Here is a 15637-nt window from a genome sequence, read left to right on the forward strand (position 1 = left end):
TGTTTTCAAATACATTTAGTTTATTTAACTTTCTATTTGTCAAAGAATGGATTGTGGTTCCCACAGAGCAACTGTTTTCAACATTGAAAATAATAAGAAAACCACAATGAGACGAGAGTAATAACTTCAAGAATTTGAAAAACAATTTGGCATTTTACAGATTTGAATGTTTATTGCTATATACTCTACTATTTCACATAATGTATTGTACAGTATGCAACATAAGTTAGCTTCTAAGAACAAAGTCAGCAGTTTATCTGTGACTCAGTCTGAGTTTCTTTCTGTCATTGGGATGTGATGTGTTGCCGAGGTTAATGTTGATAAAACACAGGCTCATTCTCTCAGCTGAATGCTGTAGGTGAAGGGTTTCCAGTGCTGAGAGAGGCATGGGTAACCAGAGACGCTGGGGAAGGGAGGGTATTTTGAAACAATGACCCAATGTCCTTGCTCAGGGAATGTGCGTAGGAGACAAGCAGCTGAAGAACACAAGTGGGTCAGAGGACAGTTAACTCTTCTCCTTCCTGCTCTGGTCTTTGACGGGATAGTGGGAGTTTGAAGCCTTTAGGCAACAGAATGACTCATACTAACTTCCTGGGAAGCACTGTTTGTTGAGGACTAGAGTGAGTGCTGTGTTTTGTGGTTTGTGCAGATGTGGACGAGTGCCGTGACCAGCCGTGCCACACCCAGGCCTTGTGCTCAAACAGTCCGGGATCTTTCCACTGCCAGTGCCAACCGGGATACCACGGAGATGGTTTCCAGTGCCACCATACAAATGGTAGTTATTTGTAGCTATTTGGATTTTTACCATTATTTTTTTTTAATTTAAGTCCCAAATTCTACACTACAATTATTATTTTTTCTAATCAGGAAGGATTTTCTAGAAAAGTAAAAATCATTGTGTTGTTTAAAAAAAAAAAAAAACGAGTCAAAATTAATTATTTTTACATTCTAATTGATCTCAAACAGAAAACAAGAGGATTTTGCTAACCCCATTTGCAGATTATTTACCTTGTTTCAAGAAAAAACTCAGTTAATATTGACTTGTTTTTTTTCTGAAAACAAGACAACAATTTTTACTTGTCTAGAAAATCCTTCTTGATTTAAGAATTTTGGCTGGAAACAAGACAAAAACATCTTGCAGTGTTTAACATCTGGTATATTTGCATTATAGGCCGCCCCAAGACCCAGTGTGAGCAGCACAGAGACAGTCTTCGTAGCAGAGATGGTGATGTTCCTCTGATAGGAGCCTTCATCCCTCAGTGTGATGAGGAGGGTCAGTACAGATCCCAGCAGTGCCACGGGTCCACAGGTCACTGCTGGTGTGTGGACAGTAGAGGACAGGAGAGAGCGGGAACCAGAACTCCACCTGGAGCCCCAGCAATAAACTGTGATGAACCTGGTAAGAAATTGTCCACTGCATGTGTGTCCAAAGAGTGGTAGCAGTTGCTCTTTTTGTTGGAATATCTCCAAATTCTATATGCTTTAGAAATTGTAGATGTTATTTCAATATAATATATATCATTTTATAATATGAATTAAATTGTGACAGGTGTCTATTTGTAAATATGTTTAGTTTTCCGTTTTTTTAATTATTTTAGTCTAAGTTAGTTGTTCTACTGAGGGGTGTAATGGGAGAATAACAGACTCTTTTCTATCCCAATTGCATCCAGAGCGTCCCAAGACCCAGTGTGAGCAGCACAGAGACAGTCTTCGTAGCAGAGATGGTGATGTTCCTCTGACAGGAGCCTTCATCCCTCAGTGTGATGAGGAGGGTCAGTACAGGTCCCAGCAGTGTCACGGGTCCACAGGTCACTGCTGGTGTGTGGACAGTAGAGGACAGGAGAGAGCGGGAACCAGAACTCCACCTGGAGCTCCAGTAATAAACTGTGATGAGCCTGGTAAGAAATTGTCCACTGCATATGTGTCCAAAGAGTGGTAACAGTTGCTCTTTTTGTTGGAATATCTCCGAAATCTATATGCTTTAGAAATTGTAGATGTTATTTCAATATAATATATATCATTTTATAATATATATTCAATTGTGACTGGGTTTTATTTTTTATATATTTTTAGTTTTCAGTTTTTTTTTATTATTTTATTCTAAGTTAGTTGTTCTACTGAGGGGTGTGATGGGAGAATAACACTCTTTTCTATCCCATGTGCATCCAGAGCGTCCCAAGACCCAGTGTGAGCAGCACAGAGACAGTCTTCGTAGCAGAGATGGTGATGTTCCTCTGACAGGAGCCTTCATCCCTCAGTGTGATGAGGAGGGTCAGTACAGGTCCCAGCAGTGCCACGGGTCCACAGGTCACTGCTGGTGTGTGGACAGTAGAGGACAGGAGAGAGCGGGAACCAGAACTCCACCTGGAGCTCCAGCAATAAACTGTGATGAGCCTGGTAAGAAATTGTCCACTGCATATCTGTCCAAACGTCTTACTATGAAGGGCCAAAAGTATATAAAGTATATTTTGCATTATATCTAACTATATTATTTTTAAATAGTTTTTTTTTTGTATTATTATTAATTGTGTTTATTTAAATTATTTTTATAATTAAATGCAACAACAACAAAAAAAAATGCAACAAACGATGTAAAAAAAGAAAGAAATAAGGATATGCTTCAATAGCATGTTTTCCCCTATTTTTCCACCTTCTTGTGGACCAACTTCGGTCTGTTGGCCCTGGTTTGGGAATCTCTGGTCTTCAGGAACTTTTTTTGGGGTGGGGGGATTTATTGTTTTCACAGTCCTCTCTCTCCAAGTCATTTAAATAATATTTACATTTATTTTTTGTTAATATTTTGTCATGGGATCTGTTGCAATTCCTTTTTTTGTTTGGAATAGACGACCATTTAGAAGTTTGGGATGAATACAATTTTTTTGAAGGATGTCTTATATGCTTATCAAGGCTGCATTTAATTTGATTTAAAAAAAAATGCACTAAAAAACTTATTATTGTGAAATATTATAACAATTTAGGATAACTGTTTTAAAAAAATGAAAATGTTATTTACTCATGTGATGCAAAGCTGAATTTTAGAATCATTACTCCAGTCTTCAGTGATCTTTCAGAAATCATTCTTACATGCTGAGTTTATGCTCAGGAAACATTTTATTATTATTATCAGTGTTGAAAACAGTTGTGCTGCTTAATATTTTTGTGGAATCTGGATTGTTTGATGACTAGAAAGTTCAAAAGAAATAAGCTAGCTGTCTGGGAAACCGGCCCTTACCCTGAGTTTGAGGAGGATAGCATAAAAATGTGAAGAGATACACCTTTATTGTTGTAGACATATTGCATTCCTCTTTGGAAAAATGTAGGGTTTTAGGGAAGGTTTAGGTTTGTCAAAACCACCTGTGTTTACATGTGAAATATTAACATCTGCAATATTATAATCAAAACAGATAATAACTTTATTGGAGTTTAGAGTTGAGGGACTCTTAAACTTCACAAACCTTTTCATTTCATGTAAAGAAAGGGTTGTTCAAAGGAGTGTAATAAAAATCCCTTGTGTGTCTTGTGTGCCTCTAGTTCGCCCCAAGACCCAGTGTGAGCAGCACAGAGACAGTCTTCGTAGCAGAGATGGTGATGTTCCTCTGACAGGAGCCTTCATCCCTCAGTGTGATGAAGAGGGTCAGTACAGGTCCCAGCAGTGTCACGGGTCCACAGGTCACTGCTGGTGTGTGGACAGTAGAGGACAGGAGAGAGCGGGAACCAGAACTCCACCTGGAGCCCCAGCAATAAACTGTGATGAGCCTGGTAAGAAACAGGCCTCCCTCAATAGGTCATCTGTCCTATTCTATATAATATTTTATTTTTTTAATGAATTAATTTTCATGAGATCTGTTATAGAGCTGTCACAGTTCCTCTTTTTGTTGGAATATCTCCAAACTCTAGATGCTTTGCAAATTTTAGATGCTGTTATTTTAACATAATTAATATAATTTTACTTTTACATTTTCAGTTTACATTTTTCATTATTTTTTTGCATGTGTATGTTTCATTTTTATAACTTTTTTTTAAATATATCTATTAATTTAAATTATTATAATTTTTTTTTAGTTTTAGCTATGTTTAGTACTTTAACTCAAACTTTTTTATTATTTTCTGTTTGTGGCCAAGGAAACATTTCTGTTAATTTGAAAGAGTTTTAAGTTTACATTTTTCATTTAAATGGGTCATATGATGCGATTTCAAGTATTCCGTTCTCTTTGGAGTGTCATAAGCTGTTTGTGAATAGATGAGATCCCTAAAGTTGCAAAGCCTAAAGTCTCAAACCCAAAGTGATATTTTTAATAAAAGTTAAGACTCGTCAATGCCCTCCTAAAATGCCTAGTTTAAACATGCCCCATGTCTACGTCACTGTATGGGAAGATTTGCATAACACCGCCCAAATGTTTAAGGTAAAGAAAGAAGGCGTAACTTTTTTCCTCTCGTGTAGTATTGTTGCTGCTGCCATGTTGTGAAGATGCTGAGTGTTTTATTGTGAAAGCAAAACAATTTTGTTTGCTCTTCCAAAAGAGGAAACAACTAGAAATCAGTGGTTAAAGGGTTAGTTCACCCAATAATCAAAATTATGTCATTAATAACTCATCCTCATGTCGTTCCAAACCTGTAAGACCTTCGTTTTCTTCGGAACACAGTTTAAGATATTTTAGATTTAGTCCGAGATCCTCAGTCCCTCCATTGAAGCTGTGTGTACGGTATACTGTCCATGTCCAGAAAGGTAAGAAAAACATCATCAAAGTAGTCCATGTGACATCAGAGGGTCCGTTAGAATTTTTTGAAGCATCAAAAACTACGACTTTATTCAGCATTGTCTTCTCTTCCGGGTCTGTGAGATTTCAAAACACTGCAGTTTAGTGATATCTGGTTCGCGAATGAATCATTCAATGTAACCGGATCTTCTTGAACCAGTTCAGAACAAAAGATTGACTCATTCTCAAGTCAAGAACCGTTTCTGTCAGACGCATCCGATTCGAGAACCAAGGAGCTGATGATACTGCACATGTGTGATTCAGTGTGAAGCAGACTGACACACAGAGCGTCTGAACCTAACAGTTTTTTTTTTTTGTGATTGATTCTGAACTGATTCTGTGCTAGTGTTATGATCGTGGGTAAACCAACGATGAACCGTTTTCTTCAACCGGTTTATTGAATCGAACTGTGCGAAATAACTACTGGTAATCCGAAAACTGATGCAACTGGTTCTTGATTCGTGAACGAGTCAATCTTTTGTTCGTTATCTGCCTCGACTCGGTGTTCATCTTCAGTTCTCTCTTCACAGCCGTTCAGTCAATGTACTGTTTGAGTACATGAATTACTCCAGGATATTGGTTTGTTTTAACTCAGAGGGAGTGTCAGCCACATTTAAAAAGTTAACAGCTTAAGTCATTTGTGGATTAATGCATATTAGAGACGCGAACCATTTCAAATGATTCAGTTCAATTTGGTGAACTGGTTCAAGAAGATCTGGTTACATCGATTGATTCGTTCGCGAACCGGATATCACTAAACTGCAGTGTTTTGAAATCTCACAACAGACCCGGAAGAGAAGACAATGCTGAATAAAGTCGTAGTTTTTGCTATTTTTGGACCATAATAGATTTTCGATGCTTCCAAAAAATTCTAACAGACCCTCTGATGTCACATGGACTACTTTGATGATGTTTTTCTTACCTTTCTGGACATGGACAGTATACCGTACACAGTTTCAATGGAGGGACTGAGGATCTCGGACTAAATCTAAAATATCTTAAACTATGTTCAGAAGATGAACGGGTTTGGAACGACATGAGGGTGAGTTATTAATGACATAATTTTGATTATTGGGTAAACTTACCCTTTAAGTTATATTGACAACACTGTTCCAGAACAGTTCAAACCAAATATTTGGATGTGTGCATCGCATTTTGCAGAGGACAAGGACTGTTTCGTGTGAGAGTAGCCTACAATGCCAGTGTTCTGACAAATAATGCTTACTCACAGTCTGTAAGTACGTTTTCATATTTAAAGGATTTGCCACTAATAATTCAAACGCGAGTTTTGAGCAGTGTAGAGTAGCACTTGTTGTTTGACGTCTCTCAGATCACAAATGAAGATATGGTTTTATATTTACGCAGCATGTAAAAACACAGTATAAGTCATTATAATCAGTAATTATGTCCCAAGTGGATGCAACAAATACCTTGTTTGTAATGGGATTTATTGGTTTTGTCCCCTTGTGCCAGGAAACATGGCATCACAGTATGGTAAGGGCCGTAATATTTCTGGCACACACTTGAGGTATCCGGCCAATCACAATGCACTGGATAGCTGGCCAATCAGAGCACACCTCGCTTTTCAGAACGATGAGATTTGTAAAAATCCACACTTTTCTGAAAAGCGGGGCATAGAGGAGAATCAATAATGTACAGAATGTGGAAAATAATATATATTTTTTAACCTTAAACCACATAAACACATTTCATTACACCAAATACACAAAATAATGTTCTTTTTTTAGCAACATCATAAGACCCCTTTAATATTTGGTTATATTTTAGTTAGGGCAGGTTGAATGTCATCAGAGACACCAGAAACATGAATTTTATCAAAACTCTGTAACTTTATTGAAGTAACTTTATGGCTGAGATTTTTGTACTGAGGGGTGTGATGGGAGAATAAACATTTTTTCTATCCCATGTGCATCCAGAGCGTCCCAAGACCCAGTGTGAGCAGCACAGAGACAGTCTTCGTAGCAGAGATGGTGATGTTCCTCTGACAGGAGCCTTCATCCCTCAGTGTGATGAGGAGGGTCAGTACAGGTCCCAGCAGTGCCACGGGTCCACAGGTCACTGCTGGTGTGTGGACAGTAGAGGACAGGAGAGAGCGGGAACCAGAACTCCACCTGGAGCCCCAGCAATAAACTGTGATGAGCCTGGTAAGAAACAGGCCTCCCTCAATAGGTCATCTGTCCTATTCTATATAATATTACACAGTTTTTAAACAATTCATTTTCGTGGTATATTTTATAGATGGGTAGAAATTGTTTTTTTGTCCAAATATATCCTTAAATTCTAGATTCTACGTCACCCATGTAATTATTTTTTTTATTTACTTATATATATATATATATATATATATATATATATATATATATATATATATATATATATATATATATATATATATATATTTCTATTTAAATATTTCTATACAGCCTTACTTATATTTTATTCAGAATTTCAGTTCAAGTAATTTAAGCAGATTCAGAAAAGTTTCCATTTTAGTTATGAATAACAACACTGTTAATTTCTAATAAAATAAATAGGGGGAGGTTAAAATTTTCAGAACCACCTGCAAGATTACTTCTACTGAGATGTGTGATGGGAGAATAACAGACTCTTTTCTATCTCATGTGCATCCAGAGCGTCTTAAGACCCAGTGTGAGCAGCACAGAGACAGTCTTCGTAGCAGAGATGGTGATGTTCCTCTGACAGGAGCCTTCATCCCTCAGTGTGATGAGGAGGGTCAGTACAGATCCCAGCAGTGCCACGGGTCCACAGGTCACTGCTGGTGTGTGGACAGTAGAGGACAGGAGAGAGCGGGAACCAGAACTCCACCTGGAGCCCCAGCAATAAACTGTGATGAGCCTGGTAAGAAAACAGGCCTCCCTCAATAGGTCATCTGTCCTATTCTATATAATATATATTTTTTTTTAATGAATTAATTGTCATGGGATCTGTTATAGAGCTGTCACAGTTCCTCTTTTTGTGGGAATATCTCTAAATTCTAGATGCTCTTCAATTTTTAGATGCTGTTATTTTAACATAATTTATCTATTTTGGGGATTAAACCAAATGCTCAGATGGCAAGGACTATTTTCTGTCAGTGAAGCCTACAATGCTGGTATTCTGACAAATAATGCTGACTCGCAGTCTTTAAGTACATTTTGATATTTAACAGATTTGCGACTACTAATTAAAACGCAGGTTTTGAGCAGTTTAGAGTAGCACTTGTTGTTTGACGTCTCTCCGATCACAAATGAAGATATGGTTTTATATTTACGCAGCATGTAAAAACACATTATTAGTCATTATAATCAGTAATTATGTCCCCACTGGATGCAACAAATGCCTCGTTTGTAATGGGTTTTATTGGTTTTGTTTCATTGTGCCGGGACACATGGCATCACAGTATAGTAAGGGGCGTAACATTTCCGTCACACGCTTGAGGTATTCGGCCAATCACAATGCACTGGATAGCTGGCCAATCAGAGCACACCTCGCTTTTCAGAACAATGAGATTTGTAAAAATCAACACGTTTCTGAAAAGCGGTGCATAGAGGAGAATCAATAATGTAAAGTTTGTGGAAAATAATATATTTTTTAACCTTAAACTACATGAACACATTTCATTACACCAAATACACAAAATAATGTTCTTATTTTAGCAACATCATATGACCCTTTTAATATTTGGTTATATTTTAGTTAGGGCAGGTTGAATGTCTTCAGAGACAACAGAAACATGAATTTTATCAAAAACTCTGTAACTTTATTGAAGCAACTTTATGGCTGAGATTTTTGTACTGAGGGGTGTGATGGGAGAATAAAAAAATTTTCTATCCCATGTGCATCCAGAGCTATTTTATATAATATATTACACAGTTTTAAACAATTCATTTTTGTGGTATATTTTATATATAGGTAGAAATAGTTTTTTGTGGAAATATATCCTTAAATTCTAGATTCTACTCACCAGTGTTATTTTATAATTTTTTGTGTACTTATTATTATTAACATATATTATAGTACTTATTAATATTTTATAATTTTATTTTCAATTTTAATTTAAATTATATTAATATTAATTTAAGTTTAAAAATTTTCTTATGTGCTTTTGTTCCTCTATTTCTATTTAAATATTTCTATATAGCCTTAATTATATTTTATTCCAGTTCAAGTAATTTAAGCAGATTCAGAAAAGTTTCCATTTTAGTTATGAATAACAACACTGTTAATTTCTAATAAAATAAATAAGGGGAGGTTGAAATTTTCAGAACCACCTGCAAGATTACTTCTACTGAGATGTGTGATGGGAGAATAACAGACTCTTTTCTATCTCATGTGCATCCAGAGCGCCCCAAGACCCAGTGTGAGCAGCACAGAGACAGTCTTCGTAGCAGAGATGGTGATGTTCCTCTGATAGGAGCCTTCATCCCTCAGTGTGATGAGGAGGGTCAGTACAGGTCCCAGCAGTGCCACGGGTCCACAGGTCACTGCTGGTGTGTGGACAGTAGAGGACAGGAGAGAGCGGGAACCAGAACTCCACCTGGAGCCCCAGCAATAAACTGTGATGAGACTGGTAAGAAATAATCTACAGCAGAGGTGTCCAAACGTCTTACTATGAAGGGCCAAAAGTATATAAAGTAGTGCTGTCAAAATTAGCGCGTTAACGCATTCGATTAATTTGAAATATTTAACGCGTTAAAAAAAAATAACGCAATTAACGCGGTTGCAGTTTTTTTTTTATTTCCAGTTGTGGCCTATGTGTGTTCAACGTGCAAAGAAATATGGATAAGACCAAGGAAGGACTTTTAGACGGAAAGTTTCAGTATAAAACTGCCGGATTACTCTTCAGTCTGCCACAAGAAACATTACTCTTCATTTAGTCTGCCACAAGAAAGAGCAACATTAAAATCATGAACTCAAATGTCATTGTTTAAAAAAAAAAAAAAAAACAATGACTGTAACAGTGCGTAAATCAGACCTTTCTGTAACGCTAACGTTAATAAGCTTAAACGAAAATAAACGAAATAATTGTGTAGCGGAGTATTTTTTGTACACAGTGCCGCGAACTGTCAATCACTCCTGTGCGCGTGCATCACTGTCCTCCTCAGCTGCAGCAACTTGCGCTCTCTCTCTTCATCAAGCTTTAAAACAAAAAGGGGACAAAAAGATCATATTGGCTTTGTGCATAGGCTATAGATTAATTAGATAAATGAATATCTAAATTTGTGCCTTGCCGTCTACGGTATTTTTTTAGAACTTAGAAAAAAGATGCTGCAGCCAATGAGCAGCCAGCGGGGGCTGCAGGACGACTCAACCTCCGCAGACAGTTTTTAATGTTTATCAGACAATAAATACTCAAGATTTTGCTTCAGTATAACTCACAACGAGTTTCACACACCTTCTCCGGCCACGTTGAGTTGTTGACACTTAACAGTGGGAAAAGCGACACATGCGCTATTCACTTGTATAACTTAAGGGTGAATGGGTAATGTAGTTTCTGCTCTGGGTGGGATGAATTAGGAAGCTTGCATTGTGAAGGGCGCTCTGAAAATCGGCAGTGCAGGTAAAAGATTAAAACCTCTATTAAAACAGATGTCCAAATGAGCGTACCGGTACGCTACAAGCACGTTCTGGGCGCATGGAGAGGTGGCGGTAAGCTCAAGAGCTATATTTGGAAGTGGCGGTGAGTACCGGTGAGCACCGGCCCACTTAAAGCACTGGCAATGACTATACTTTGGAATTTTTTTGCAGTCCACTTAGAATTCAACATGGAAATCATTTTTGTTTTTTATTGGCATTGATTGTTTTGAAATTCAAATGGTACTTACATGCCTGTGTTTTTATTTCTGTAATAAATATGGCTTTCAAGCCAACATTTAATTTGGAGGATATTGATGGTTTATTGCAGGTATGTTGTTTACATGAGAAAATCTGTGTTACAAGTTAAACAAAAATTCCAATAAACAATCATATTTTGAATTTAAATAGTTTCTTTGTCTTGAGTTTACATTAATTATTTACATTTTACATTTACATATCCAAAAAGTTTCAGTCTTTTAATTTTAAAAAATTGTGCGATTAATTAGTTAATTTTTTTTAATCGATTGACAGCACTAATATAAAGTACATTTTGCATTATATCTATATTATTTTAAAATATATTTGTTTTATTATTATTATTTATTAAATTAAATGGCAAAAAATGCAATAAAGCATATAAAAGAATAGAAATAAAGATATGCTTCAATAGCATTTTTTCCACCTTCTTGTGGACCTACTTTGGTCTGTTGGCCTTGGTTTGGGCATCTCTGGTCTTCAGGAACTTTTATTTTTTGGGAAATTTATTTTTGTCACAGTCCTCTCTCTCCAAGTAATTTAAATGATATTTATTTTATTTCATTATTATTAATTGTCATGGTATCCGTTGCAATTACTGTTTTTATTTGGAATGGACTACCGTTAAGATGTTTGGGATGATTTTCTTTTTTTAAAGAAGTCTTATATGCTTACCAAGGCTACATTTATTTGGTTAAAAAATGCAGTAAAAAACTTATTATTGTGAAATATTATAACAATTTAGGATAACTTTAAAAAAAATGAAAATGTTATTTACTCATGTGATGCAAAGTTGAATTTTTAGAATCATTACTCCAGTCTTCAGTGTCACATGATCTTTCAGAAATCATTCTTACATGCTGAGTTTATGCTCAGGAAACATTTTATTATTATTATCAGTGTTGTAAACAATTGTGCTGCTTAATATTTTTGTGGAATCTGGATTGTTTGATGACTAGAAAGTTCAAAAGAAATAAGCTAGCTGTCTGGGAAACCGGCCCTTACCCTGAGTTTGAGGAGGATAGCATAAAAATTTGAAGATATACACCTTTATTGTTGTAGACATATTGCATTCCTCTTTGGAAAAATTTAGGGTTTTAGGGAAGGTTTAGGTTTGTCAAAACCATCTGTGTTTACATGTGAAATATTAACATCTGCAATATTATAATCAAAACAGATAATAACTTTATTGGAGTTTAGAGTTGACGGACTCTTAAACTTCACAAACCTTTTAATTTAATGTAAAGAAAGGGTTTTTCAAAGGAGTGTAATAAAAATCCCTTGTGTATCTTGTGTGCCTCTAGTTCGTCCCAAGACCCAGTGTGAGCAGCACAGAGACAGTCTTCGTAGCAGAGATGGTGATGTTCCTCTGACAGGAGCCTTCATCCCTCAGTGTGATGAGGAGGGTCAGTACAGGTCCCAGCAGTGCCACGGGTCCACAGGTCACTGCTGGTGTGTGGACAGTAGAGGACAGGAGAGAGCGGGAACCAGAACTCCACCTGGAGCCCCAGCAATAAACTGTGATGAGCCTGGTAAGAAACAGGCCTCCCTCAATAGGTCATCTGTCCTATTTTTATATAATATTACATTTTTTTAATTAATTAATTGTCATGGGATCTGTTATAGAGCAGTGAGCAGTGTTATTTGAGCAGTGTAGGGTAGCGCTTGTTGTTTGTCATTACTCCGATCACAAATGCAGACATGGTTTTATATTTCATGGTGCAATACGCAATGTAACGCATAAAAACACATTATTAGTCATTATAATCAGTAATTATGTCCCCACTGGATGCAACAAATGCCTCGTTTGTAATGGGTTTTATTGGTTTAGTCTCAGTGTGCCGGGACACATGGCATCACAGTATGGTAAGGGGCGTAACATTTCCGTCACACGTTTGAGGTATTCGGCCAATCACAATGCACTGGATAGCTGGCCAATCAGAGCACAACTCGCTTTTCAGATGGATGAGATTTGTAAAAAAAAATTGTGTTTCTGAAAGGCGGTGTATAGAGGAGAAATAATAACGTACAATATGTGGAAAATGTTTTTTTTGTTTTTGTTTTACCTTAAACCCTATAAACACATTTCATTACACCAAGTACACAAAATAATGTTATTTTTTTCAAAGTCATATGTCCCCTTTAATATTTGGTTATATTTTAATTAGGGCAGGTTGAATGTCATCAGAAACACCAGAAACATTCATTTTATAAAAAACTCTGTAACTTTATTGAAGTAATTTTATGTGACGTAGACAGAGGCAGGATGCAAAAGCAAAGTGATTTATTTCACAAGGTAGTAAAAGTGTTCAGACTAAACAAACAACAAAGGAAGTCCAGAACACAGATGGAGAGCAGAGGCGATCACAAGCTCTGATGCTGGGTGATGCAGGGACTTCGGTGGACAGCCAGTGATGATCCTCGGTGATCTGGTGCTGTTTCCTCAAGTGACAGTGCTCGTGATCCCGGTGCAGAGTACAGGAAGACATGACGAAGAACAGATAGGGAATCCACTATCCAAACATGGCACAGGGAACAGAGGGAAAACAACAGAGGACAACAACGATCTGACAACATGAGACACCAGTTACTGCACTAATATAGACACACACAATAGGTAGCAGGTGGTGCTGCTGATCAGCCGTGATCACAGGCCACGCCCACAGACACACACCTGCACACTAAACAAGATGAGAGAGAGACAGCGAATTCATGAACCGTGACATTTTATGGCTGAGATTTTTGTACTGATGGGTGTGATGGGAGAATAACAGACTCTTTTCTATCCCATGTGCATCCAGAGCGTCCCAAGACCCAGTGTGAGCAGCACAGAGACAGTCTTCGTAGCAGAGATGGTGATGTTCCTCTGATAGGAGCCTTCATCCCTCAGTGTGATGAGGAGGGTCAGTACAGGTCCCAGCAGTGTCACGGGTCCACAGGTCACTGCTGGTGTGTGGACAGTAGAGGACAGGAGAGAGCGGGAACCAGAACTCCAACTGGAGCCCCAGCAATAAACTGTGATGAGCCTGGTAAGAAATAATCTACAGCAGAGGTGTCCAAACGTTTTACTATGAAGGGCCAAAAGTATATAAAGTATATTTTGCATTATATCTATATTATTTTAAAATAGATTTGTTTTATTATTATTATTTATTCAATTAAATGCCAAAAAATGCAATAAAGCATATAAAAGAATAGAAATAAAGATATGCTTCAATAGCATTTTTTCCACCTTCTTGTGGACCAACTTTGGTCTGTTGTCCCTGGTTTGGGCATCTCTGGTCTTCAGGAACTTTTATTTTTGGGGAAATTTATTTTTGTCACAGTCCTCTTTCTCCAAGTAATTTAAATAATATTTATTTTATTTCATTATTATTAATTGTCATGGTATCTGTTGCAATTACTGTTTTTATTTGGAATGGACTACCGTTAAGAAGTTTGGGATGAATATTTTTTTTTAAAGAAGTCTTATATGCTTACCAGGGCTACATTTATTTGGTTAAAAAATGCAGTAAAAAACTTATTATTGTGAAATATTATAACAATTTAGGATAACTGTTTAAAAAAATGAAAATGTTATTCACTCGTGATGCAAAGCTGAATTTTAGAATCATTACTCCAGTCTTCAGTGTCACATGATCTTTCAGAAATCATTCTTACATGCTGAGTTTATGCTCAGGAAACATTTCTTCTTATTATCAGTGTTGAAAACAGTTGTGCTGCTTAATATTTTTGTGGAATCTGGATTGTTTGATGACTAGAAAGTTCAAAAGAAATAAGCTAGTTGTCTGGGAAAACCAGCCCTTACCCTGAGTTTGAGGAGGATAGCATAAAAATGTGAAGAGATACACCTTTATTGTTGTAGACACATTGCATTCCTCTTTGGAAAAATGTAGGGTTTTAGGGAAGGTTTAGGTTTGTCAAAACCACCTGTGTTTTCATGTGAAATATTAACATCTGCATTATTATAATCAAAACAGATAATAACTTTATTAGAGTTTAGAGTTTTGCGACTCTTAAACTTCACAAACCTTTTAATTTAATGTAAAGAAAGGGTTTTTCAAAGGAGTGTAATAAAAATCCCTTGTGTATCTTGTGTGCCTCTAGTTCGTCCCAAGACCCAGTGTGAGCAGCACAGAGACAGTCTTCGTAGCAGAGATGGTGATGTTCCTCTGACAGGAGCCTTCATCCCTCAGTGTGATGAGGAGGGTCAGTACAGGTCCCAGCAGTGCCACGGGTCCACAGGTCACTGCTGGTGTGTGGACAGTAGAGGACAGGAGAGAGCGGGAACCAGAACTCCACCTGGAGCCCCAGCAATAAACTGTGATGAGCCTGGTAAGAAACAGGCCTCCCTCAATAGGTCATCTGTCCTATTTTTATATAATATTACATTTTTTTAATTAATTAATTGTCATGGGATCTGTTATAGAGCAGTGAGCAGTGTTATTTGAGCAGTGTAGGGTAGCGCTTGTTGTTTGTCATTACTCCGATCACAAATGCAGACATGGTTTTATATTTCATGGTGCAATACGCAATGTAACGCATAAAAACACATTATTAGTCATTATAATCAGTAAATATGTCCCCACTGGATGCAACAAATGCCTCGTTTGTAATGGGTTTTATTGGTTTTGTCTCATCGTGCCGGGACACATGGCATCACAGTATGGTAAGGGGCGTAACATTTCCGTCACACGCTTGAGGTATTCGGCCAATCACAATGCACTGGATAGCTGGCCAATCAGAGCACAACTCGCTTTTCAGACGGATGAGATTTGTAAAAAAATGTTGTGTTTCTGAAAGGCGGTGTATAGAGGAGAAATAATAATGTACAATATGTGGAAAATAATGTTTTTTTTTTTTTCTTAAATCCTATAAACACATTTCATTTCACCAAGTACACAAAATAATGTTCTTTTTTTCAAAGTCAAATGTCCCCTTTAATATTTGGTTTTATTTTTATTAGGGCAGGTTGAATGTCATCAGAAACACCAGAAACATTCATTTTATAAAAAACTCTGTAACTT

The 15637-nt window shown here is 37.0% G+C and overlaps 1 protein-coding gene across 50 annotated transcripts in view; it reads left to right on the top strand.

Moving 5' to 3' along the window:
• nid2a (nidogen 2a (osteonidogen)) overlaps positions 1-15637 on the top strand; it is a 44638-nt gene that overhangs the window by 20443 nt on the left and 8558 nt on the right. Inside the window, exons 11-20 of one of the 50 annotated variants that reach the window (XM_052581027.1) lie at positions 650-775; positions 1172-1399; positions 1671-1898; positions 2170-2307; positions 3670-3759; positions 6695-6922; positions 7410-7637; positions 9121-9348; positions 13412-13523; positions 14830-14945. In XM_052581027.1, coding sequence (XP_052436987.1) covers positions 650-775; positions 1172-1399; positions 1671-1898; positions 2170-2307; positions 3670-3759; positions 6695-6922; positions 7410-7637; positions 9121-9348; positions 13412-13523; positions 14830-14945 — 1722 coding nt within the window. Of the gene's footprint in view, positions 1-649; positions 776-1171; positions 1400-1670; positions 1899-2169; positions 2398-3531; positions 3760-6694; positions 6923-7409; positions 7638-9120; positions 9349-11914; positions 12143-13411; positions 13640-14717; positions 14946-15637 lie in introns of all 50 variants that reach the window. The other 49 variants (XM_052581028.1, XM_052581023.1, XM_052581022.1 and 46 more) reach the window with 49 other exon arrangements.

The sequence above is a fragment of the Carassius gibelio genome, chromosome B17, assembly GCF_023724105.1.
Source record: "Carassius gibelio isolate Cgi1373 ecotype wild population from Czech Republic chromosome B17, carGib1.2-hapl.c, whole genome shotgun sequence".
Taxonomy (NCBI): Eukaryota; Metazoa; Chordata; class Actinopteri; order Cypriniformes; family Cyprinidae; genus Carassius; species Carassius gibelio.